A 26,739-nucleotide genomic window follows, 5' to 3' on the forward strand; every position below is an offset into this window, starting at 1 on the left:
TACGTAGGTGCGCGCTTGCCCCTCGGGAGGGGCTCCTCCCCCACACACATTTTTAGACCAAATCGGGGAATTGGAATCTGCATCTCGGTGCCGGAGCGTCCCTTTCTTCCCTGCTGCCCTGGGGACACGGTCCTGGAAGACCGGGAAGCGCGCCCTTCTTCCAGCGGACTGTGTCCTGTGGCAGGATGAGGAACGGAATAGCCCTCACAGCGGCCTACGGGTCGTTTGTGTCACCGCGTCACCTGGGAAATGTGGAGGTTTGATGGCGTGACCTGAGGGGGTCCCGAAGGTCTTCCCACCTTGTCACCCTGCCGTCTTCCTCCCCGGCTGGTCGCCTCCGTGTCCCAAGGGCTCCCCCAACAACCCAGGGAACCAGCTCACACAACCCTGTTTAAAGCGAGAAGGAGGGGCCGGACTGGGGAAGAACCTTTCCCCTGGGAAAAGGAGGAGCCATTCCTCGGAAAGCCCCAGTGCCTTCTCCTCTCCTTGGCTCCCGGGTCCTGTAGGTACCCCTTCCCCGGAAAGTGAGTGGCACCGGGCATGGAGAAAATGACTGTACAGGAGCAATTAACAGCACATGACATTGAAATGCAAAACCTAAGAAGTGTGAGGCAAAACATTTAAGACCTTTCTTTTAAGATTTTAAAAAATGGGCACAAACTAAACAAAAGGGAATGATTGGACAATACCTTTTTAAAAATAGACAAGGGAAAATGACAGCTTACAATTCATCTCTTGGCTTAGATAGTAATAAAAGACTTTTTTATTCTAATTCTTCATAATTTATTAACTAATTTGCTAATTATTATAATTACCCAGAATAAAAATAAAAGAAAATGAAAATGAAAACCATTATTATCTCAAGACCAGTTCAGTTGTATGCTTGCTAGCTATTTTTATTTATTTATTTATTTATTTATTTATTTATTGCGGTACGCGGGCCTCTCACTGTCGTGGCCTCTCCCGTTGCGGAGCACAGGCTTCGGACGCGCAGGCTCAGCGGCCATGGCTCACGGGCCCAGCCTCTCCGCAGCATATGGGATCTTCCCGGACCGGGACACGAACCCGTGTCCCCTGCATCGGCAGGCGGACTCTTAAACCACTGTGCCACCATGGAAGCCCACTAGCTATTTTTTTTTTACTTGTATGTTTAGAAATCACCATATAAATAATCTTTGGGTAATTAGCAATTTTGGGTTTTTTTATCACCAAAATTTTAGTGATAGCATTTTGGAGAATTCATGTAGACCACCGTCTTATCCTCCTAAGAGTACTGTTCACATACTGAAGTACGTTTATTGTTGCCGGTATTACAATTTTTCCAACAAGTGACACTAGCGTTGCCACTTTACTTTTGTGTGTTTGATAGAAAAGCATTTCCCAATCCGGCAGTTTTTTCTTCCTGCGTAGCTGGCAAAATCTAACTCAATTCCGTACCCTCTCTGAACGTCAACCTCCTCCTCAACTATAAAACAGGTATAAGCATCTCTAACTCAGGATGCTATCGTAAGAGTTATGATTAATATGAGATCTAATGATTAAATTATCAAAGCAGGAGCTGGCACATTGCAGACATTCAACAGAAGCTGTGATGCTGTATTTATTGCTACTATTAATGCTATTTGGGGGATCCAAACCCTTAAGCCATAGCAAGACGTTTTCTTCTTTTACAAACGGGATATTTTAGAATAATGTTATAATACTTTAGCATAATTTGTAGGAGTTTAGCACTTGAGCTATGCAGGTCTTAAACTTTCCTTCTGAGACCATAGGTTGTTTTGTTCTGCTTTCTCCTGGGGAGAAATTTTTGAACCTGCAAGGGAAGAAGTTTTCACTTACAGCAAACAGAGCGCCAGTTCTTGGCGCAAGGGATTCTGAGAGCTGGCTGCTCATTTCCATATTCATGAATATTATAAACATGGTCTCCAACAAATGCCAATGCACACTTCAGTGATCTCATTTGTTTTTGAGTGGAGGGAGACTATGGCCCTAAATAATGTGCATCCCCGTGTACAAGGAGAGTCACTTTAATTTTAAAAGAGGTGTGTTTGTAGGTCCCAGGAGGTGGATCGGGTAGAGGGGATGTGGAAGCAGACAGGACAAGAGTAAATTCCTTCTTGGTGGGACTCCTGAGTGTGGCTAGACTCTGACTGATGTCCAGCGTTAAGGAAGAAGGCAGAATGAAGATGGAGGACCGAGGTGATGGGTTCCTGCCTCCATTGGAGGAGCAAGGGGTGTGTGGACCTGGAGTGACTGAGATGTGCAATGCCAGCAAAAGGTTTTCCCTGACTGCACTGAATGACCCGCGAGGGCTCTGATGGGCTCCCCGGCATCACCATCATAAACAGAGCTGGTGAGTGGGGAGATGGGCCTCCCCTGAAATGGGGCGGGCAGAGCCGGGAAGGAACCATCTGCTTCAGTTGTTTTCCTCCAGAGCGTCACTGCCAACCTGAGTCCGTACTTCTGGTGCTTCTGGTTTGATACCATATGTTGTGAGTTGCATCGTATCCCCCCAAAAGACATGTCCACGTCCTACCCTCCAGTACCTGTAAATGTCACCTTGCTTGGAAACAGGGTCTGTACAGATGTAATCGAGTTAACACGAGGTTATACGGGATTGAGATGAACTCTAATCCAGCATGACTGATGTTTTTATAAAGAAGAAGAGTAGAGACACAGAGAGAAGACAACCAAGTGGAAACAGAGGCAGAGGTGGAAATTATGCAGCCACAAGTCAGGCAACATCTGGGGTGCCAGAGGCTGGAACAGGAAAAGAGGGATCCTCCCTGGAGGCATTGGAGGGAGCATGGCCCAGCTGACACCTTCACTTCCGGATCCTGGCTTCCAGAACTCTGAGAGAGTAAATTTCTGTTCCTTTTAGCAGCCCTAGGAAGCGAACACAATGTACTGCTATGGCAGAGGGGTGGTGGAGTCAGCTTTCCAGAGTTCAAATCCTGGCTCCACTACTCATGATCTAATTCCAAGGGCCGCTGGGGGGATAAATGGACTTGACATCTGAAGGGCATTCAGACCAGAGCCTGGCCCCCGGAAACACCACCCAAGTGTCAGGCGTTGTTATCGCAGGGCGAGCCCTTCGCTCAACACGGGTTGCCCAGATTAGAGCTCGTCACTGAAAAATAACCTATGCTGATGGTGGTGTTTCTGCTTTGTAATTTAGCCAGATTCTCTTATTTTCATAGACTGTTGGAATCTCAGCTACAGAAGAGAGCTTAATGGTCATGTACCGTAGGTTTCAGTCCCTTGGAGATGTTTCCTGCACCATTTCTCAACCATTGACTTTGCTGTCACCAAGGAACACTCACAGTGGTGGAGAATTTACTGCCCTGTAAGAAAACACATTCTGTTTGACGACTGGCTGATTTCCATGCTGGAAAAATCTGTCTCCCTCTGTACCACTTGCTCTTTGGAGGAACAAAGTCCCTTCAAGTCAGAGTGAGTGTAAAATTTGAAGACAGCTACCAAGTAAGGCCTCTCTGTGTCTTTCCCAGTAGACATCCTGCATTTTCACCCTCCTCATGTGACTTGGTTCCTCTGTGACACCCGGGGATATTGCCATCACTTACCCGTGGCGGGGTCTGGATTTGACTTCAACCTTCTGGACGTTTTGGGATCCATCCAATTTGCATCTCTGCCTGTATCACACTCAACTTTCTCTGAAGTGGTTGTTCCAAATTTATCCAGTTTATGCAAGCAAATTACTCTCACTGCTTTCTTATTAATTTTTTCTATTACTTGTTACAAGTATAGGTGATGGCAAATGACACAGAGATACTGAAGAAATAGACTTCAATATCAAATTCAATTAAAAAAAGCAAAAAAAGATTTGATATTTAGGGATTTACATGATTCAGAGAAGCAAGAAAACAATCCTTAGCTCAAAAAGTCAACAGGCAATTTCCATTCCTTTCCTCAAAAACAGGCTTTCTGAAGAAAAGGTCAGCAATATTTGTTGCTAATTTGCTGAGTCTGTTGGACTCCCAGGTTAAGGGGCACAGGTGTGAAGTCGATGGATGATTGATACCTGCTTCCTCTGGGGTCTTCCTCTGTTTCCCCTGCGACGATCAGGGGGCCACCCAGTGACAAACTGCCTCTCCTTTTTAAAATTTATTATTTTTTAATTGAATTTGTATTTTATATTGGGGTATAGTTGATGTACAATGTTGTGTTACTTTCAGGTCTACAACACAGTGATTCAGTTATGTTAAGTTATATTCTTTTTCAGATTCTTTTCCCATATAGGTTATTACAGAGTATTGAATAGAGTTCCCTGTGCTATACCATTGGTGCTTGTGGGTTATCTACTTTATCTATAGTAGTGGGTGTGTGTTAATCCCAAACTCATAATTTATCCTCCCCCCACCCCCAATTTTACCCTTTGTTAACCACAAGTTTGTTTTGGAAGTCTGTGAGTCTGTTTCTGTTTTGTAAATAAGTCCATTTGTATCATCTTTCTAGATTCCACACATAAGTGATATCATACGATGTTTGTCTTTTTCTGTCTGACTTACTTCACTCGGTATGGTGATCTCTAGGTCCATCCATGTTGCAGCAAATGGCATTATTTCATTCCTTTTTACGGCTGAGTAATATTCCTGCTTCCCCGTTTTATCTGGGCTGTTCTACAGATTCCTCTTGTGACTGGCATGGAGTCAGCCGCATGTCAGTCTCTGGTTTCAGGAAGTTTGGCTGTTTGCTGCACATCAGGGAAGAGGCATATGATTCCAGGAGATCCCTTAGGTCTGATACTATAAGAACTATGTATTTGGTCTGTGTCCCGGTTCCTGACACAGAGCTCCTAAATCCCTTGGGATCTGTGGGTAACAGGAACCTCTTTTGTTCTAAGGAGGCTACTCTTGGCAGGTCCCTAGAGAGGGTAAGGATGGAGGCGGTCACCATGGTGAGAGGGTTGGAACATTTAGCCCCATCCCAGCCCCAACCTCGGAGCAGGGGAGAGGGGCCGGAGACTGAGTGAATCACAATGGCCAATGATTTAATCAACCAGTGATTTACTGGAACCCCTATAAACATGCCTAATCGACAGGGTTTGGAGAACAGGTTGGTGAGCACATCAGGCTGCTTGGAGAGTGTGCCCTCTGGGAGGGCATGGGAGCTCCGCACCCCCTCCCCCTGCCCTGCCCTATGGCTCTCTTCTCTCTGGCTGTTCCTGAGTTGTATCCTTCATAATAAACTGGTAAACGTAAGCAAAGTGACTTCCTGAGTTCTGTGATCTGTTCTGGCCAATTGTAGACCCTGATGAGGGCATGATGGGAACCCCCAGTCTATAGCGGGTCAGTCAGGAGTACAGGGGGTCCCGGGCTTGTGGTGAGGTGAGAGTGTCTTGTGGGACCAAGACTTTAACCTGTGCAGTACGACACTCACTCCAGGCAGGTGCTGTCAGACAGATGAAGTGATGTTAGAAAAGACTCCATGTTTTTGGTGCCAGGAGGCAAAACCCTTTCATTTGGTGTCAGAAGTGTCATAAGTAAAAACTGTTTCCTTGGTATCAAGAGGTTAGTTGTGTCCAGATTGATCTGGGATTTTCCCAGCACTAACTGGAAGTGCCTGTTATCGGGAGATGCTATCTGATTCCAGTACCAGTGGTGGTCTGTGTGCTACACAGTGACACTAGATTGAATATAGGTTTAGATGAAGATGCTGTACAGATGGATTAGGCTGTGTAATCCAGACCTTCAAACACTTCCCCCCATTGGGCTATTTGGGGATTGTCTGGTTAGGGTCAGGGTCCAGGACTCTACCCTGGGAGGTGAAGGCGGGCTTCTCCCAGAAGGAAGTGAATGTCCTCACTGCCAGTTATCCTGAGAAAAGGCTCATCCCAGGGAGCAGACAGCACACTTGACAGCAGAGGGGGATGGGGAAGGGTGCCGCACTCCAGTCCTCATGCGGACAAGTCACTAGACCTCTTGATGTCTCAGTTTCCTCATCTACAAAATGGGAATAATAGTTGAGGACCTTAAGATAAGTATTAAATAAGTTAATATTACAAATATTTACAACGGTGCCTGGCATAGAGCACATGGCAGGAGGATGTGTGTTAAATAAACTGGGGGGAAGTATGTCCTCCTGTTTCTAGGCTGGGTGGTTTGGGGTCTGATCGCTATGCTATGGAGATGCCTAGAGAGGTCTGGAGGTGGGGTGAATTGTCATGAATTACCTAGAAATGAGCCAGAAGTCGGGCAAGCTTCTATCCCTGCTGGATCTACACCTGAGCTGATGTCTGAGAATCCCCGACGAAGTAATCCAGCCTGTTCAGAGGGGGGCTCTTCATCATTCAACTAGCTTCCTGCCCCCTGTCTGTGCACATCTCCCAGCAGCAAACCTACTGTCATCTGCCTCCTGGTCTCCTGCCTTGAACTAAATCTCAGTCATCACAAAGTGCATTTGTGGATGGGCTGGGTGGAGCTGCCCCCAAAAGGCTGAGGGCTGCATGGGTGACTCTATGGCCCCATCTGGGGGCCCTGCAGCAATCTCAACTCTGTAAAATGCAGGCACCTCAGCCCCGACGCAGTGGCCTGATCACTCGGCCTCCTACAGCTCCTAATGTGGTGGCCCCAGTGGGTCCCAGTGGCCCGTCCCACATCCCCGCACCGTGCTGGAGGTCAGGTCTGCTCCACTGATGGGTAGAGAACAAACCACCTGACCAAATGAGATGGGGACCACGTGGCATCTGACATATTTCCAGATTTCCGAAAAACACAGATGTACATTACGTCACAGAGATAACAGAGGTCTTTGAAATTCACATATCCATATTAATAATCCAAGGACGCATTCTGAGAGTGTTTTTGATAATTCTATAGTTCCCAAATGACAAGAACTAGTCTTGGGATTAAAATACACGTTTCTAAGAACAAAAATGATTTCAAATAAAGATTGGTTATTTGGATTAAAAACTGCATTTTCTTGGTATTTGTGTGTAAAGAGCATCTTCAGGTATTTATTAGTGATGATACCACAGGGCAGGTGGACTGATCAGATGAAGAAACCAAGGCTCCAGAAGCCTTTCCCATCACACCAGCAGAACTTGGTCTCCGGCTATGTCTTGGTTCTGAATTCATTTCTTTAGAAGTTGGAGTCATCTCCAAATAAAACGTGTGTGTTGTTACTGCATCAAGAGGAGTGCCTGACATTTGCTGACTAAATGAATACCGTTTAAAAATATCCAAGAATGCCGCTCAATTTGCTACAATGTAGAACATGTGTGTGTTGTTACTGCATCAAGAGGAGTGCCTGACATATACTAGGCACTCCATAAACATTTGCTGACTAAATGAATACCGTTTAAAAATATCCAAGAATGCCGCTCAATTTGCTACAATGTAGAACAGGAAGCTTACCAGACACAATTACCGTTACACTTCACGTTGTTTATTAAGCATTAAGCCACATGACAGAACAATTTAAAGACCATGGATATGATCTCAAGTCCCATAACTATAGATCGCCCCGGAAAATACTTCAATAAGCCTTGACCACCACTGACAACTTCAGGGGCACAGAAACTGATGATTCTATAACCAACAAAGTCACAGCCAAATAATGAATAAAAGCTATATCCACTGGGGTTAACTTATAGCAAATACGTCTTCATTGATGAGAGGCTGAACGGGTGTAATCAGGAGGTTCTTTCTGGATAACTCTGGAGAAAGAAGCATGGGCCACATTCAGACTTGGTTCCATGGAGCTGGGATGATACATCTTTTCCTCTCATTCCAGTATTCAGATCATTTCAGGTTTTGATCTCTACAGGGAAAAAAAAAAAAAAGAACATGAATATATGGCTGTATTCAAAAAAATGCAAACATCATTTCTGCCACTGAGATCAGCAAACAGTAAATCAGGCTCTCTTCCCCCGGGAGAGGCTTTTACCAGTACAACACTGATTACATGCAATAAACATTTAGAAGACTTAGCACTGTACATAACACAAAATAAAACGAAAATTAAGTTAAATACTTTTAATTGTTTACTGAGCTCTTAATGTGTGCTTATGTCTCTTTTAGGCACTGTATAATGTACTGCTAGAAGAGGACAGGCTGCTAAATGAGAGGACAGCTTAGACTGTGTCCAGAGGACGTGGAGAGAAAGCGTTTGTCACTGCATTCATCAAAGCTGTAGCAGTGGTTACTGCGACCATCTCCATCTCCATCAGACTCTTATTCATCTTTATTTCCCCCAGATTTTGCACAGTTCCTGGCAGAACGGATGCTTGTTGGCTAAATGATTGAATAGATTAGTTTGATCATGCTGTAATAAAGTAATATATATATAATAGGTTATATATCACATTAAAAAGTGATTTTTAAAGGATTCAACTGACTGGTGGATTGAGTCAGGCTACTGTGGGTAAACTTGGCGAAAATACTCATTATCGTCTTTTTCGTTTTCTCCGAGCGTGTACCTTTAACAATGAAGCAAATAACACCTAATTTTCAAATACTAAATAAAATAGTGTAATTGCACACACACACAAAATGTAAAAATTAGAACTTTGTATACTCCTCATTTGAACACAGAGAAGGAGTATACCCTTTCTCCAACAGTACAATGGAAAAGAGTTTGGAAGAACTCTTTCTTCTGGAAGAAATGAGTTTTTATTGCCAATCTGGCTTCTCCAAGATACATTTTATTAATGTCAACTAGAATCTTGGTCCAATTTCCTACCTTTTGTCAAATAGAAATAGTTCCTTCTTTCTCTCAGAACTGTGACCACTGGATTTGATATAGCCTTACATAAGCACAGGTAAAACCAAGGTATTAAGATTTTCATCACTCTAATTAATCTGACCAAAACAACATACATGCATGGTGATTTACTATCGTATCCTACATTTTTAAAAAATTAAATCCTTTCGTTTTTAGCTTTGCAATTCACAGCAAGTATAATGACTCCACAGTAATTGTGACTTCTGTTGGAAACGTGCCTCTGTTTCTGATCATTTTTCTGAGCTACAGTCTCTTTCTGTGTTGTTTGGGGCATATGGGAGTAAGATATGATGAGATACACAAACATAGGGCTGCAGAAATATTCCTCTGCAGCGTTTGCCTGATGCAATTTTGTTTTGAATATATCTTATTCCCCTCCCCCCCCACACACACACCCACCACACACACTCATGCTTATTACAGAGGAGTGGAATAATCTGGAACTATGGGCCTCTCCCCAACACCTTTCAGAGATGCTCAAGCTATAACTGTGGCATTGCTCTGGGAAGGGTGGCCCCTCAGCTTACGAGCATCCGACCTTTAGGAAAGGGCTCTGCCGAGCCAGGAGGAGGACCTGGTGTTTCAGGACATGTCCTGACAGAGGAGGTGGGTCTCTGACCTCACAGGTCAGAAGCCTGGATGGACCTCTCACATAAATGTAACAGTATTTAGCTTTTGATTTTTTTGAGCATTGTAGTATCTCAGATATTCGCAGTTAAAATTAAGAGCCCAGAAGATCAAGTTGTATGCAGTCAGTAGACTAATCCCATCGCACACTGAAGTTCTGCATCCCCCGTGGGTGACGACAGATGGGCAGTGAGCAGGAAGAGAGAGAAAGAGAAGCAGAAGCTCCCACCACCTGCCTCCTCCAAGTGGGGCGAACGGCAAAAAGACAGAAAGCAAGACGGTGGACAAACTCTAGTGGAATGATTCCTAGAATAGCTTAATGCCGAGGCTCCGAAGTCTCTTATGGTTCAATAGACATCGTTCCAACCCGTTGCCAACACTGCCTTTGCGCAGATATTTTCCTTAGAAGTCGCCTGCCCGCTGTCTTCAGGGTTCCTGTAACTGATGCCCAGTATTCTAGACATTTCCTTTCTCTGAACCATGATGAATTTGGTCCTTCCTGACAGCAAGCCAGCAGTCATGTCAAATTCCTTTTTGAATGTTTTCACTCATTTTCAGTTATCTACCGTTTGCCAGTTTAATGTATAAGCTTGCTGTGATCGTAAGTTGCCTCAATGCAAACTGAAGAAAGCTGAGGGGAAATCACAGGCATATGTGATTGACAGTCTTGAATAAAAGAATACAAAGCAGAAATCCATCAGAGTTACTAAAGATTCACTACAGGCTGTGTTCCTTCCACTTCTCCGGACCAGACAGGGCCTGGTTGTTGTTTTTTCTTTTTTAATGCAGAGTATTTTATTTTATTTTATTTAGTTTTTGGCCGCACTTCGCGGCATGTGGGATCTTAGTTCCCCCAACCAGGGATTGAACCCATGCCCACTGAATCGGAAGTGTGGAGTCCTAACCGCTGGAGCACCGGGGAAGTCCCGATAGGGCCTGGGTTTAGCCCCCTCTTTATATGGTGGAGGAAATCTGGCCCCCCCCAGCATGGCTTACCCGCCTTTTCCTCCTTCTGTGCTCCCAGCAGGTCGGTCGCCAGCCCTCGGATGTGCTCCCAGGCCAGCTGCACGTGGGCCGACTCCACCGTACGTGAGCAGATAGCAAAACGCAGCACGAACTGGTCTCTCAGGTGACAGGGAACCAAGTGGATTTTCTTGGCACTGTTTATTCTTTCCAGAAGAGCTTCGTTCAGTTTGTTGGAGCCCTGCAGGGATTGAGAGAGAGGGGCAGTGCTCAGATCTGTGGGGACCCGAACACTCACCACCAAGTGAGGCCCGCGTTGGGTGACACAGCCCCGGATCAGTGAGGGAGTCACCTCACCACCGGCCTTTCATCTGCAATGGTAGAAAATTCAACTAAGCGATCACTACGTGGCCCTGAAAGACGGCAGCCCTCCCACAAGACAACTTCTTCATGTTCTAGCGTGCTGTCAAAAGATGAGCCTTCCGTGATCCAGGTTTTTGAGGAAAAAATGAAGATTCCTAGACATGTTATCTACAAATTCATGAGCTTAAAGAGCAGAACTGTTTAACGGCACCAGTGAAGAGAAAGCTTCAGAAGAACCCTCAACAATATAGTAAGTCCCCTACGTACGAACTTTCAAAGATGCAAACGTGCACGTCCAATCACGTAAGTTAGTTCACGTGTCTGGCGTACATTGTCACGTGCATGCATCCTCTACAAGTGGTGGTGCTTCTGTGTACCTTACTGTACAGGACTGTCCAGTGTACAGTATCTTCATTTCAAGCCCAGGATGTCTGCAAGCAAGCCTAAGAGCAGTGGTATACAGCCAGCTGTGTTAGTTGGGTACCTAGGCTAACTTCGTTGGACTTACGGTCAAATTGGACTTACGAATGTGCTCTCTGAACAGAACTTGTTCCTATGTAGGGGACTTACCTGTACAGAAAATGAAGCGTAATAGCCAACTGCTTGATAGGATCTGGGAAAACTGTCCATGAACTATGGCCCAAGGGACCACTGGTGGACCTCCCTCTGGAAAGGAGCAGCCCAGCAGCCTTGGGCAGGGAGACGGGGGGCCCACGCCTCACACTAACTGGACGAGATGGGAGGCGTGTGTCACACAGACCTGGGAGCCGTCCCTCTCCTGCCTGGTCAGTCCCGTTGTTCCTCACAGCTGCCCGCAGCCCTCTCGGTCTCCATTCTGTTCCCAGGCAGTGACTCCACCCCCACGCGCCATATAGTTGCTGCAGAAGGGCCTGGAAGTGGGGCCGAGTCCTGGGTCATGTGACCCTCAGTGGGTTACACTGTTCCTGTTCTTGCTTCATCTCAAGGGCAGGGAGGATGGTGGGAAGGGAAGCGTCCTGCTCGCCCGGATGCCAGACACCGGCCTCGTGTCCGTGCAGGGCCTCCAGGCCGCTGGCTGATGGCCTGCACGGGACTCCAGCTGATGCCCCGTGGACAGTGCATGAGCCAAAGGCCACTCAGAAACTGCTGACATGCACCGGGTCCAGACAGAGCCGGACCTGCTCGAGGATGAGGATGAGAAGGTGATACGAAAGGATGGAATTTCACCAGGAAGACTTCACAGGAGAGCAAACACCTGAAAATTACGTATGTAGGAAGTAGAAGCGAGTCACTTGGGGAAAATTCCCTCGCCATTTTCTAATGGATTGGACAAGACATATTTTCTACGAGCTAGAGGGAAAGAACCCAGCAGAGAAATCCGTCTGAGATATAACAACAGAAGTAATGGCAAAGACGGACTGAGCAGGTGCAGAGTGGGATCAGGGAGGCTGGCTGAGATGGGGGAGGGGAGGAAATTGATGCCATGGCAACAGCTTATCCACTTCAGGTCAGATAAAGACCACGCACACGTTGAGCCATGGATGATGGAGAGGACTTGACATCCAGAATGGGCAGCCACGGGGCAAAGAATAGAATAACGAGATGTGGGGGACAGAATGGTGAGCCACGACGCCTGGATAACTTCCTCCCTGAGAAGAAAACTGGATTCGTGGAATGGAAGGAACAAGTTTCACAAAAGACATATTTCGCTTTCTGGAAAGCCCCTGGGCGGGAGGGCACACCATGCTGTCCAGGAAAAGAGTGGGAAGGGCACACAGGTGCCTTCGGTGCCCTTGTAAATGAGCAGGAGAAAATGAAAGTCTTGACTTTGACAACATTTCACTCAGTGAAATAAGCCATTCACAAAAGACAGCATATTGACGATCCCGTGGATATGACTGTCCAGAGCAGACAGATGCATAGGGACAGGAAACGGGTCCGTGGACCGAAGGATGGAGGCTGGGGTGACTGCTGGTGGGTGTGGGCTCTCTTTGGGGGAAAATGAAGATGTTCTGAAGTTAGATTGTTGTGAAGGCTGTGTAACCCCGTGGATAGTCTAAAAATCATTGAAATGTATACTTTGTATGGACAAAGTGTATGTCACGTGGATTGTATCTCAATAAAATGGCTAAAAATTAAAGAATTTAAATCCTACGGGAACACTGGCAGTAGAAGGAAAAACAACTGATTGACGGCTAGCAAGTCAAAGCACGCTTGCCACCAACGCCAGCGCGGACTGAACTGCCCCATCCGGTCACCCCAGGGACCTGGCGCCAGCCTCTGCACACCTGTGCTCAGGCGTCTCTGAGTGACGAGCTGCAGGAACCTCACGTCTCCCTGCCAGCTCTTGTGTCAGGACTCTGCTCTCTCTCTCCTGCTTCCAGGCTTTTCCATGGCTGGTTCCTGCCAGCCTTCAAAGCCCCAAGAATTGCTGAGGGGAAAGGAAGGGGGAGCAAAGGGCCACGTTTGGATGGGCAGCACCTTGCCAAGGCGACTGAGCCCGTGGTTCCTTCTCCTGCTGCCCTCTGTGGACTCGGACAAGAAGGCCTGTGGGTGGCGTCAACTCTGCAAACAGAAAGCTAGCCGGAGAGCAGGCAGGGCGTTAGGCCCCAACCCGGCATCCTTCACACAGGGCAGGTTACTAAGGGGCCTGTGCGTGCAGCTCCTCTTGGGGTCTTTGGAGCAATGTGGTCATGATTCCTAGCAAAGGTGGCTGAGGCCCTCAGGCAGCAGAATTACAGAGCCCCAGGGACCAGCAGTCCTCCAGCCCCTGTGTGTGCACCAGCAGCCTGAGGGCCACGTAGGGGTCAGCGGGTCCCGGGTGGGCCCGAGACTGGCTTCTCACAGGCTCCCAGGTGGTGCCCATGCTTGTCTGGGGAACATGCTAGGACCAGTGATCCCGTCGGTGGGTCAGTCCTTGGAGGGTTCCAGTGGCAGGGATGGATGGATAGAGAAGACGGCAAGCATCCTCGGGCCGGGTCTACACAGGCAAGAAGTCTGAGCACCAGTGAGAAGAGTAGGTGTCCCGGCAGGGAGGTGGGAACAGCAGGCTGGAAAATTTGGGGGGAATCCACGGTCTCTGGGGAGCTCTGGAGGGTTTTGGAGCATGGACATAATGAATGAGAGTTTCCTCTCTGTCCTACTCAAAGAAAATTCAGACGACTAAGTCGACTTAGACGTACCTTTAGCCGGAAACAGACCAGCCCCAGAGTGACTTCTGCACAGACTTCAAAGCGGGGGTCCTGGTGCACCAAGGCCTCGAATTCGTGGGACAGCTGGACGTGCTGCAAAGGGAAGGGACATCTGTCTGAGTTTCTCATCACCGCTTGGTTCAGAGCTTAGCCACCTAGAAAACCGTATCAGACCACACGTCGAATATAATTCATTGATAAGCTGTAGCCATTTTCTGCAGCACTGATGTCACCCACTCCCAGCTTTCCCCGTGCAGCTTGAGAAACTGGCTACCAGAAGAAGAGGGCGGAAGTCTTCAGAAAAACACCCCTTGTCATCTTCTGCTCAGGGGACTCTTTTCATCCCACCAAAGAATCTTTTGTAATTTTAGGATAAATGCTGTCAAGGGGCATTTAAACATTCCAGAAGAGAAACAGCGGCCGACGTTGGCTGGGCAGCTGAGCGCTTCACTAGCCAGCTGTCGAGCTGACCCGCGGCACAGGGAGTGACACCGCAGTCACGCCCATTCTGCAGACCAGCAGAGCGAAGCTGATTCCGATACCAGAGCTCCAGGTCTGCCGCCGTTTGTTAGGCCGCAGCACCTGCCATCAGAGGTGAGAACCTCATCCGTCCAGGGCTGCCTGCTCTCCCTGAACCCACCCCCTCACTAAACGTCTCGATGTTTACAGAAACCAAAAGCTGCTTCACGCAGTATGTGATCTGACAGCCAGCTGGCCCGGGTCTTGGCACACATGGAGCACGTCCTAAACCCCGGTATCCAGCGCGGGGTCACCGGCAGGGGCCCCGGGAGCGTCTGAGCAGAGATCGTGCCGCTCCAAGTGTTGGGACAGACACACCGTTTGAATGAGTGGTCCCCGGGCCTGGGACGAACTAGAGGGCTCCAGAGACTGTGCTGGCAGGGGCGCCCTCGAGCTGGGTCCTGAGGAGCTGCACACCTGCCGGGCTGTGTCCGGCTCCGGCCACTCAGTCGCCTCCTGGGAAGGCAGGGCCGGTCCCTCTCAGGGAGGCTTGCAGGGCTTTTCAGGAAGCAGCGATGTGATCACACCCAGCTCCCCACTGAGCTTCCAGCTGGAACCAAACCACCTGTGTTTTGCCTCCTTTCCCCAGAGCAGCTGCACGTTCATCACTTCTGAGCACAGGCCCTGCAGTGGGTGAGAACTCGTGAACTCACGCACACGTCCCTCCTTGTTCGCTTCCCCACGGAGAGCCTCCAGGAGCGTTATGGCCTCCAGAGCAGCCTTGTAAGACAGATGGGTGCTCATGTGTGCGGCACCGCAGGGGCCCGGGGCCACGTGCCCCGTCACAGGGGAGGGCACGCCCGAAGCTGCACTGTCGCCACAATGAGACCCTGCAGGGTGCCCCGTCCCCGTGATGTCTGAGGACCTCTGTCCATCAAGGTGGGCCCACAGGTGAGGAAGGACAGCAGGATGGGAGCGCCCGGCTGGAAATCGGCAGGCCTTCTGCAGCCAGTTAAGGGAGGCCTCCTCTGAACCGTGTCCTCGATTGTTTAAAAAAAAACAAAACAGCAGGGTGTACACACTACTCTATATAAAATAAACAAGAAGATCCCACTGTGTAGCACAGGGAACTCTGCTCAATATCTTGTAATAACCTATAGTGGAAGAGAATCTGAAAACAGAATAGATATACATGTATAACTGAATCACTTTGCCATGCACCCGAAACTAGCACAACATTGTAAACGAACTTCACTTCAATAAAATTTTAAAAAACAGGGCTTCCCTGGTGGCGCAGTGGTTGAGAGTCCGCCTGCCGATGCAGGGGACGCGGATTCGTGCCCCAGTCTGGGAAGATCCCATGTGCCGCGGAGCGGCTGGGCCCGTGAGCCATGGCCGCTGAGCCTGCGCGTCCAAAGCCTGTGCTCCGCAACGGGAGAGGCCACAGCAGTGAGAGGCCCGCGTACAGCAAAAAAAAAAAAGTTAAAAAAACAAAGCAGGGTCGTGGGGCTTAGAGTCGATCCACGGTTCTCACAGTTTAGCGTACATCACAGCCACCTGTTTGCTTGTTAGATAGAGGTTACTGAAACCCACTCCGAGAGACCAAGGTCGTGCATGTGCTTCTGGCCGGGGCTGTGTCGGAGGACATGCAGCCCACGCAGCCCAATCTCTCCCATTCTGGCAGTTTTCTGGAGAGAAACCTACTGCATCCTCATTACCGCCATTGTGGACTGGGCCTCGCTGTGGGCCAGCGGTGGCTCCAGTGGCAGGTAAGAGTGTTTGTCACTTCGACAGTCTCCTGGAGTGATAGCCTTCCGTCCCCGTGAAAGTGTCTAAAAGACCCAGAATCGTGCATTGAGCATCTTATAAATGCCCCACTCTCAACAGCCCAAACTTTCCCTTATAGTGGTTTATGAAGACATCTTACTTCCTTTCTAAAGTCCAAGACCTCCCTAATGTCACCCGGATAAATAATGAAAACAAACTCACCTTGCGGATATAGGCCTGCAGTCCCTTGACTCCGTACATCCTAAAAACAAACCACATCTTCAAAGAGCGGAACCTCCGGCCCAGTGGCAGCTGCCAGTGCTGAAATAAGACACAACACGGCACATCCGTGAGGGCTACGCTAAGGGCTGCTTTCCTTTATGGCTCATGGCCTTGTCCTCCAGGGGCCTTGAAGGCCCTGGAGGCCAAACCCTCTGGCTGCCATGCCCCATCCTGGATGGCAAAGCTGACAGCAGTGGAGTAAGCGGTCCGGCAGCCGGAGGCTGTCTTTACAAAGCTCCAAGATGCTTGTGCAGGGCACATGGGGGCCAGGCCGGTGCTAGGCTCGGGAGCCATCGTGAGCAGATTGGGGGAGGTGCAGGACTGCCCCATGGGGCGTGCGACCCTAAAATGTTTGTGTCACCCTAAAATGCTGTCACTACCTCGCTGGAGTGGGGTAGATTCCCCGGGGGCAGAGGTGCCCTGTGCACCCAGCCTTTTCCCCTCACCCCCGACCAGACGTGAGTTCGGAGAAGAGGGGGCCCAGGCTTGTTTGCCATTTGATTTCCAGCCCATCTCCCGGCTCACTGCAGCTGCCAGAGCAGTGCACGGCTCCTGCCTAGGGAAGGAGGCTTGTCACCAGAGCAGCCAGTTAAGAGGCTGTCATCTGAGCGCTTCTTATGCCCTCTGACCCTTTGCTCTCCCACTGTTCCGGGGATGCCAGCTCCTGGCACACAGCCTGAGCACACAATGGAGGGACTGCCCCACCTTACAGAGGAATCTCCCAGGGATCATGGGCAGCTTCATTTCCTCTTAACCTGAGACCTGCCATCGTGGGCTCAGCAGAGCTGCCCACTGCCAGCCCCGATCTCTAGTTAGGACCCAGTTAGAGGGTGTCCTCTTGTGGGACCCTGATCCTGAGAGGACTGGGAGACTGCAGGGGCTACAGCCCATGACAGTGCCCCGCACTGCATTCACAGTTTGCATTACCATGGACCTGGACTCAGGGAGACAAATCTCCACTTACCCTGTAGTCAGTGATAAGCCCTGGAGAAGAGAAAGAAAAAGGAGACAAAAAGGAACCATTAGACACCTTAGTTGATTACACGTCCAAGTCTTTTCCATCATCTCCTGAACCAGATATAAAACCCAGGGCAGGGCTGACCATTCTTTGAGCCACTTCCCAAGGTAACAGATTCAAGGGCGGAGGGGATTCCAGAGAGCAAAGCATAGATGGAAGTGCCGAATTACGAATGGACGGATGCCACAGCTGATCTGACCTGGGAAGCCGGGGATGCTCACCAGCCACAGCGAGCCTCGTCTGGACACCATTGGAGGATCAGGTGTCCAAAACGCATCTTTCTAATCCCCACCTGATTCTGTGCCCAAGAAACTTAGAAACGTAGAAACTTCTGTCTACGAAATTCTTTGTCCAGCGTTCTTTCCTCCATACCATCCTTGGCTTTACAGCTCTTGGCACAAGGGGAGACTAAAATGAAAACTAGTTCGTAACCCCTGTGAAGCCATTTGAATCCCAGATAATGAAACTGACGCGAAGAATACCCACTGGGTATTTGCTCAGCGCCAGAACCCAGACTAAGATCCGAGAATACAGAGATGAACACCCATCAAAAGTTTGATTCTTTTTTACATTCTAATTGCTCTTTATACCACAAATTCACCTTCCCACGCATGAATGAATGCATGATGAGGGCTGTATATGATCTGATGCCAATTTACCACCGGGCATGAGGAGAAAGCTGAGACTTTCATGCTTATGTAAGTGCAGAAAGTGAACTCACATCGGGAGGCCTGGGAGGACCCCTGCGTGGGAGACTTTGGTCCTGGATCCCAGTGATGAGAGGGAGGCGTCCCAGTGACCCACAGGAGGGACTGGGCTGCAGCCTGGGGAGCTGTGGGGTGTCGGGTGAGGGGCAGTCCGCGTGGGCAGTCCTGAGTGGGTTTTTTAATAGCTAAATAATGAAGAGATTTCTTTTTTTCTTTTTTTTTTTTTTTTTTTGCGGGACGCGGGCCTCTCACTGCTGTGTCCTCTCTCGTTGCGGAGCACAGGCTCTGGACAAGCAGGCTCAGCGGCCATGGCTCACGGGCCCAGCCGCTCCGTGGCATGTGGGATCTTCCCGGACCGGGGCACGAACCCGTGTCCCCTGCGTCGGCAGGCGGACTCTCAACCACTGCGCCACCAGGGAAGCCCGAGATCTCCTTATTGAAAAAAAAGGATCTTTTAAAAAAACACTCTAAACATATTCCATTTCAAATTACAGCAGGCTTAGCAGGAAAGTGAGATCCATCCAGATAAAATAGATGCTTATATCCAGTGGCCATAGAAGTTTAAAGTTGATTTTGGGTGATTTACTTGGTAAACACAAAATGGGTCATTGCTTTTGTTGATTCATAGATTATTTTAGGGAAAAAGTACAAATAACTAAGATTGTTCATCTTTAACAGCCATAGCCAATATTTCTATCAGATACTGCCTTTCTATAAAAGTGGAATAAAATTACACTTTTTAAAAATTCCTGGAGCAATGAACTTCACTGAGATGGCTTAAACTCATTCTAAGAATTTCTTCTCTTTTTGGCCATGCCACATGGCTTGCGGCATCCTAGCTCCCCAGTCGTCGGGTATTGAATTGAATCCAGGCCCTGGTAGTGAAAGCGCTGGGTCCTAACCCCTGGACTGCCAGGGAAGTCCCGAGAATTCCTTCATTGTTTAAGAGCCGCATTTTGCTAACTGTCATGATGACTGTGGTTTTCATTATTCAAACATGAAATGTATTTTTAAATAGAAGAGCTCTGGCAGCTGGTTCCTAATTTCTCATGGCTTTATGCCAACGCCATTTTTAAAAACTAGACTTTATTTTTTAGAGCAGTTTTAGGTTCTGAGCACAACTGAGCAGGGGCTGGGTGTTTGTATCCGATGCGCCCCACGGGATGGTGGGCAAGTTTAAGAGGGCAAAATCCAGGTCTGATCTTTCTGTGGAGACCGCGCGGGCTGGGGTCCACATGGGAGGGAAGGGGCTGTGCCTCGACTTGTGTCACTACTGTTCAGTGCTCCTGCCACAGTCGTCAAAACTGCCTCATCTTCCATCCAGCCCAATTCCTGCTCAGTACGTGGAGGGTGGGGTCACGTGATCTCCGGTGTCCCTCCCATCACTAACATCCACTGTTGTCTAAGGAAACTCAACGAGACAGTGGCAGAAGTTCCCAAAGACTTGGCCTGTCCTTCCCTCCCCGGGGCCCCCGGACCCCATGGTGGCCGGCATGGCACCTGCTGGTGGCCATGAGGGCTTTGGAGAATGAGAGAACCCTCTCCCACCCGGAGGCTGAGTCCTGTAGGGACAGACAAGCATGTAAATCACCATCCCCAGCGCATGGATTACAGCGAGTGGGCACAGAGGGACGGGGGAGAGTCTGTGCAGGTCACCTCATGCATTTTATCTGATCAGGATCTCAAGTAGTCCGTAAGATTTGTTTTTTTTACTAGGAGACTTAATCTTTAGAGATCCGCATTTGTGTGTGGTTCCTGCCTCAGCCTCGCCCAATTTTCTCTTCCCTCCCCAGGCCCCTGGCCCAGCTGTTTCTTCCCCGGGTGCTACTGGTCTCAGCGATGCAAACTCTCTTTAGGGCAGTCATCATTTCAAAGGCTCAGTGAAGGAGGTGCCCATGCCCGTGTTGAGGGCCCTGTGGCCCCTCCGGCCCTATGGGTGCCTCCCCCTACCCTGCCCCAAACAGTGAGGAGAAGAGGCAGGACCGCGTCACCACCAGCATCCCGCCTCAGGAAGCAGCTCGTCCTGGCTCTGCACCCGGCCCCCTAGGACCAGTCTGTAGACGTGACCCTTCACCTTGGCTCCTGGGTACCATGGATGCAGCTCTGATGGGAACGACTGCAGAAAGCAAGGCCAGCGGCTTACCTGAGTCCTGGTGGCTGTGCTTTAGGTACACGGGGTCCAATTTAAAGGCTCCGGTCAGGTCGGTTCTCTTTTTCACCCTGTTTTAGAGAACAAACCAAGGGGCTTAACGAGAAGGCGTCTCAGGTGGGCCTGCACGCCACCTGTTCCTCCTCCCGCCGGGTTCAGGCTCCCCTGCTCCCCAGTCCTCTCCCTGACACCCCACCCGGCATGCATGGCCCTCATCTGCAGCCCCCATCCCCTGGCTCGGCTGTAGCACAGCATTAACCTCCAGAGCTCTGGGCCCCTGAGGTTGCGGGTACGGGGTATAATAAAAATAAGTCTTCGGTCTTTAATCCTGGTCCGACTAGAATTGCACTGAGACCTGACACTGAGTCTCCATTTTTGTTTAGTTAGGACTTCTGGAATGGCTTCCAAAAAACTGTACCCTTTTCTTCATACAAATCTACACAGGTTTTGATATATTTATTCATAGTAACCTGACATCTTTTCTTGCTATTATAAAAGAATATTTCTTTTGAAAATTTTACACATGCTACTTATCACATATGCAAATACATGCAACCTTTAAAGTGCTGTGTATCTAGAAATCTTGCTGTGTTCTCTTATTCATACTTTCTCGGAAGATTCTGTTCTCATTGAAGACACTCACACCATCTGAGAAACGTGAGTTTTACGGCTTCCACTGTAATCCTTACTTTTACTTCTCTGTCGTGTCTTACTGCACAGGTTAGGGAAGCACAAAGCTGAATAGGGTGTGTATTAAGGGAATTGTAAAGTTTTCTCCCGATGTTAAAGGCAGTTTTTCTAATATTTCACCCCTAAGAATAGGTTTGCTGTATTTTTTTGGACGATATTTTTTTCTCAGATTTGGAAAGTTCTCTTCTGTTCCTCTTTTACTAGAGCTTTTGTTTTGCTTGGGTTAGAACTTTATCTAATGCTTTTTCCATATCTAATGAGATGATAACTTTTTTTTCTCCTTTACTATTTAAACATGGTCATAACATTTTAAAATCTTTTAATATTTTTCAACCACCCTGGGATGTCTGGAATGAACACATTTTAGTCACGATACACCATCTTTATTTTCCCCTTAAACATTATAGAATTTTATTTGCTAAAATTTACTTGGAATTTCCACATGTAATTTTGTGAGCTTGTCCTATAGCGTTCCTTTCTCAGCTTCTCATCTGGTTTTGGGATCAAAGTGACACTGACCTCATGATATATGTCCCCCTTGCTGGTCTCTGAATTACATTTATAATTAGACCTATAGATGCCTTGACAGTTGGTAGAACTTGCTGTTAGAAGAATTTGGATGTTTCTGTTGTGTGAGATGTAACTACTGGCACATAGTCTTTACAGCTATGAGACGTTTCAGGTTTTCTATTTATTCTTGAGTCAGTTCTGATGACATACTTTTTGTAGTTATTGAATATGTACATTTGTAGGCAATTCTGGAATGATGTAATTCATAGTACTCTCTGACTCGTTTTTCAAATGCCTGCTGTGTCTGTGGTTTTGTCTTTCTTATATTTCCAGTACAGTAGACTGTGCCTTCTCCTCTACTTCTGGTCCTTCTTTCTGGAGATCACCTATTTTATCAGGCAGGTCAAGGACCAGCACGTAGCATTCTTGATCTGTGCTCCTGTTTCCTTATTTCCTCTTTCATGTCTGTCTCTTCATCGTCATTATTTCCCTCCTTCTAGTTTTGAGGGTTTATTCTGTCGCTGTTTTCTGGCTTCCTTTGGGCCCTTAGCTAATTATTTTCTGGCTTTCATGTTTTCTGTTTAAGTCTGTTCTCCAAGTCCTGCTTTACTGCATGCCCATGAATTCTGTCACATCTTCACATTCATTCAGGTCCTAGGATTTCCAGTTTCCCTTTGTTCATTGATCCATGGCTCCAGTGGGTCTGTGGTGGTTTGCTCTTCAAAATTTAAGTACCAGCTCTGCTTTTCCTTGTGAAGTTTAATGATACTACAAAGAAGAAAACTTTATTTAAACAAGCAAATGGACATGTGCATGCACCTACGCAGACACACACGCTTGCACGGAAACACCCTCTCTAGGCATCAATGTCATCTCACCCCTGGTGGGCCTCACTGTGAGGAAAGCCTCTCCCTGTCACTGGACACATTCCTGAGGGATGGTCCTGATGGAGGAGGGGGCAGGGGACGCCTGTCCTGTGCAGAAAGCATGGCTTCTTCAGTTGTCTTTTTAAGAAATCTACAACACTGTGTGTGAAGGGCTCCCTGAATGAGGGCTCCTGTTACCTCTTGGTGCCAGAAACAGTATAAAGAATTCAAGATGCCAAAAGCACTAGGAGTGGGCTTCCCTGGTGGCGCAGTGGTTGAGAGTCCGCCTGTCGATGCAGGGAACACGGGTTTATTCCCCGGTCCGAGAGGATCCCACATGCCGCGGAGCGGCTGGGCCCGTGAGCCATGGCCGCTGAGCCTGCGCGTCCGGAGCCTGTGCTCCGCAACGGGAGAGGCCACAGCAGTGAGAGGCCCGCGTACCGCAAAAAAAAAAAAAAAAAAGCAAAAACAAAAGCACTAGGACTAAAGTGCAAAGAAACAAAGGAGATTCAGATAAAACTGTGCTGTCATGCACAGTTTCTAGAATCACGTCTTACCATAACCAGAGTGATTTAAAATCTTCCCAAGTAACTGAATTTTTCAAAAAATCCAATATAACAGGGGTGTACAAAAGGAATAAAACTAAAAAATTTAATTTTATTTGGAAAAAAATTAACCCTCTTTTTTAAAGGCAGAGTAAAACATGCCCTCGGTGGAATTTGAGGCTTTCTTTGGAGAAAATCTGATATTAAGGGACATTGTGGTCAGAGCAGAATGGTTCATATTTACATATAAAAGATTCAAAATACCCAAATGAACAATAAAGAACTTATGAAGAGAATAATGAAATCATTACAAAACATATTTACTGGGCTTGTAATGAGGCCAAGTTTTTAAAACTTCTATTATCTTGTCCATTTTAATATGTAGAGAATATAACCAACAAATTGAGTTTAAATTATGGACTAACCATTGATAAAATTTCATTAAACAAAAGACAGACCCTTATGATTTTGAGGAATACAAAAAAGCCAGTGAGAGCAAAAAAAAACCAAAATCCATTTACACCTTGTTTGTTGTATTAGCAAAACCTTTAAACACATCTATAAAAGATTCACAACCTAGGGCTTCCCTGGTGGCACAGTGGTTGAGAGTCCGCCTGCCGATGCAGGGCACGCGGGTTCGTGCCCCGGTCCGGGAGGATCCCACATGCCGCGGAGCGGCTGGGCCCGTGAGCCATGGCCACCGAGCCTGCGCATCCGGAGCCTGTGCTCCGCAACGGGAGAGGCCACAACAGTGAGAGGCCTGCGTACCGCAAAAAAAAAAAAAAAAAATCACAACTTAGGACTGTTTGTGTTCTACTGTGTTAGGACACCTCATTTTTTGCTGCAATAACCTCTTAGAATAGCAAAATATATGTATGTGATCCCCTGGATTTTCACAACAGGGCAGAAAAGCCTCTGAGTAGACTCTTAGCCATCCTTCTCTCCCTGCTCTCTGTCACCAGGCCGCAAGGCTCGCTTACCTCCTCTGCAAACACGCAGGGGCCCCCAACCTGGGCCCAGCTTGTTCAGTGGACCCGCAGTTCAGGTAGGCAAAGGGGTGGCTGCCTTGAACCAGGAGGGGAATGCTGTGGTCCATTCACTCTCCTTTGGACTTTAGGCTGTATGTGCCAGGGCTAAAATCCAGGATTATTTTCAGTATTCAGAGAGAAAGTGGAATCAGAGTCAGATTGAATAAAAGTGGACATAGAATCAGGGCCCAATTTTGCCTCACTCACACTAAAAACAGCTCTCATTCTCCAATTTCTCTGTATCCATCCGGGACAATTCCAACGTGTTCTCTGTGCAGCCTTCTGTTTACCTGTGTGTTTGTGAAATGGATATTGCTTTGTGTGCTTGTCTTCATTTGCATCCTGGGAGATACATAATTCTGTATCTGACTCTTTTTACTCAGTTACACTTTTTGAACCTTCACCCCTATTGCATCAGACACATGGCTCTAGCATGGATGGCTGTGTGCCATTAGCAAACTCATGCACACCTCAGAACTCCAGTTGCCTCATCTGGATGAAGGACGATAATTCCTATACCAGTAAGACTGCAATAGGATTAGGTGAGGTGGTGTATGAGAAGGTAAAAGGCCACCTACTAGCAGGTAATATCTTGAATGTAACATCTGTACTCGAAGCATCATTACTGCTGTAAACCGAAGAATCCGGCACCCCTGGATGAGGGTTTAGGTGCATTTGCTTTGCCCATTCCAGCAAGGGCAGGGGGAATTCTCTTCACACAGCCCAAGAACTTAGGTTTACATCTCACTTCTTCGTAGAATCTGGTGCTGTGATTTAACTTGGTACATCATTTCTTCAAACCAGAAGTATTTGGAGAGCAACTATGATCTTTCACGTGTGCATGCTCGAGGAGCCTGGTGCTCACAGGTGCACAGGGTCAGGCTGGCCACGGGGCTGTGCCAGGTGGGAAGGATGCCCCAGGATCCCAGACGGGCAGAAATGATGCTTTAAAGGTGCTTAGTAATGGAGAGACATTGGAAAATTGCACGTTTATGTAAAAACACCAACTTTTAAATGTGGGCAGCTTATTTAAAAGGAATTTAAACCTACATGGACCACAGGAAACCATCTTCAGTAGCTGTCACCTCTTCTGAGTTTGCTGTCGTGCACACGTGCGTCTCAGGGCCTTTGCACTGGCCACTGCCCCACACACCCACACCCGCATTGTCTGGACCCTCCTCACGTGCCCTCTGTCAGACGCCACTTCACCAGACAGGCTTCTGGGCAATGAACAAAGGGGCCGATCAAGGGGTCTCACCCGCACATCCCTCTCTACCCCCAGCTCCCCTCGCTTCTCCCCTGAACCACTCTCCTCTGTCTTCCCAAGCCCTTTCCCTGTCCTGCACCTCCTCATCCCATGGATCTCGGTTTGCACTGGACTAGACTTGATTTCATTTAGGTTCTCAGTTTCCTTTGGTTGTATTTTATTTACTGAAAACTCTATCCCACGGCTGAGACTCCTCGAGTCCAGGAATGATAGCGCTCTGGTTTCAGTCCACAGCGCTCAAAACGAAATGCTTTCCAACTAAATCCTGACCTTCCCTTCTCCTCGTAGGTCTTGGTTTGGACGGGGCTGCCCCCAGTTGCAGACGCTGCTTCACTAGCGTCACCCAGGGCAACCCCCGGGGTGGGGGTCTGGGCGGTGTGAGCACCCCGCAAGCTGGGAAGTGCTCAACACGCCCCTGTGGGCAAGGAGAGAGAACTTCTTTGCAGGGAAGGGGTGCTTGGCGCAACGGGGTCAAAGGAAAACCTACGTTTGATAAGAATCAAAAACTCAGAAAGTAGTAGGTGGCATAATTAAGATTCTAGGGTTTAAAGTAAGCTGACCTGGGTTAATTCCCTAAATTTTAGCCTTCTGGCTTTAACTAGTAATTTCTTATGAGCACTGTTCTGGGCTGAAGTGTGTCACCACCCCCCAAATTTATACATTGAAGTTCTAACGCCTGGTACCTTAGAAAGTGACTGCATTTGGAGACAGGGTCTTCAAAGAGGTAATTAAATTAAAATGTGGTCACATGTCTGGGCCCAGATCCCATATGACTGGTATCCTTCTAAGAGGAGGAAATTTGGACACAGACATGCACAGAGGGACAACCATATGAAAACCCAGGGAGAAGAAGGCTGTCTACACGCTGAGGAGAGAGGCCTCAGGAGGAACCAGCCCTGCAGACACCTTGGTCTCGGGCCTCTAGCCTCCAGAACTAGATTTCAGTTTTTTAAGCCGCCCAGTATGTGGTACTCTGTTACAGCAGCCCTAGCAAGGTAATATAAGCACAGCGCCCGAAATAGTAGACATGGGTAATTTTTATGTTAAAACACGAATCCTTCAAGATCAAATTCCATCAATCAATATTCATGTCATCATTACCATATCTCCCAGATGTGTGAAATCACCTCAAAACCCTTGACAACGTTCTGGCCAGGACCTCAATAGCTCAGGAGAGAGAAGGCACATCCTCTATTATAATGTAAATTTTTACTCTATTTATTTAGCCTTTCAAACCCACAGGCAGGTGGGAGGCTCCCACCCCTCAATTCCCCACTCCGAGGGGATAACTAATCACCCTTCTCTTTGGCAAAATTTCAAATACTGGAGGCTGCTCTGTGTCTCGTGGCTCACGTGTAAGTTTCTCCTACAGGCTCATAACGCTCAGGTCCGTTTTCCATCTCCAAACGACGTGGCCTCATCCCTACATTTCCCGTCTCCTCCCATACATCACCTCCCCTTTGCCAAAGCTCCCTCTACGGGCTGGTCCTGAACAGAAGATGCCAGAAGGGACCCGTCTGAGACAGATTAACACACAGCCCCCAGCTCTGGCCGCATCTTCCAGCAGCCTCGGCCGTCACACC

General features: G+C 48.0%; 1 protein-coding gene across 1 annotated transcript in view; it reads right to left on the reverse strand.

The window, feature by feature from the left end:
- Positions 1–7,391: 7,391 nt before the first annotated feature.
- DDC (dopa decarboxylase) overlaps positions 7,392–26,739 on the reverse strand; it is a 77,659-nt gene continuing 58,311 nt past the window's right edge. The window contains exons 11-16 of the mRNA XM_024764364.1: positions 20,245–20,321; positions 17,341–17,360; positions 16,317–16,415; positions 13,860–13,961; positions 10,369–10,576; positions 7,392–7,782 (exon numbers count right to left, since the gene is read on the reverse strand). Of these exons, the coding sequence (XP_024620132.1) occupies positions 7,769–7,782; positions 10,369–10,576; positions 13,860–13,961; positions 16,317–16,415; positions 17,341–17,360; positions 20,245–20,321 (520 nt within the window). The 3' untranslated portion in view covers positions 7,392–7,768. The remainder of the gene's footprint in view (positions 7,783–10,368; positions 10,577–13,859; positions 13,962–16,316; positions 16,416–17,340; positions 17,361–20,244; positions 20,322–26,739) is intronic.

The sequence above is a fragment of the Neophocaena asiaeorientalis genome, unplaced genomic scaffold (assembly GCF_003031525.2).
Source record: "Neophocaena asiaeorientalis asiaeorientalis breed wild unplaced genomic scaffold, Neophocaena_asiaeorientalis_V1.1 scaffold191, whole genome shotgun sequence".
In the NCBI taxonomy this organism is placed as follows: domain Eukaryota; kingdom Metazoa; phylum Chordata; class Mammalia; order Artiodactyla; family Phocoenidae; genus Neophocaena; species Neophocaena asiaeorientalis.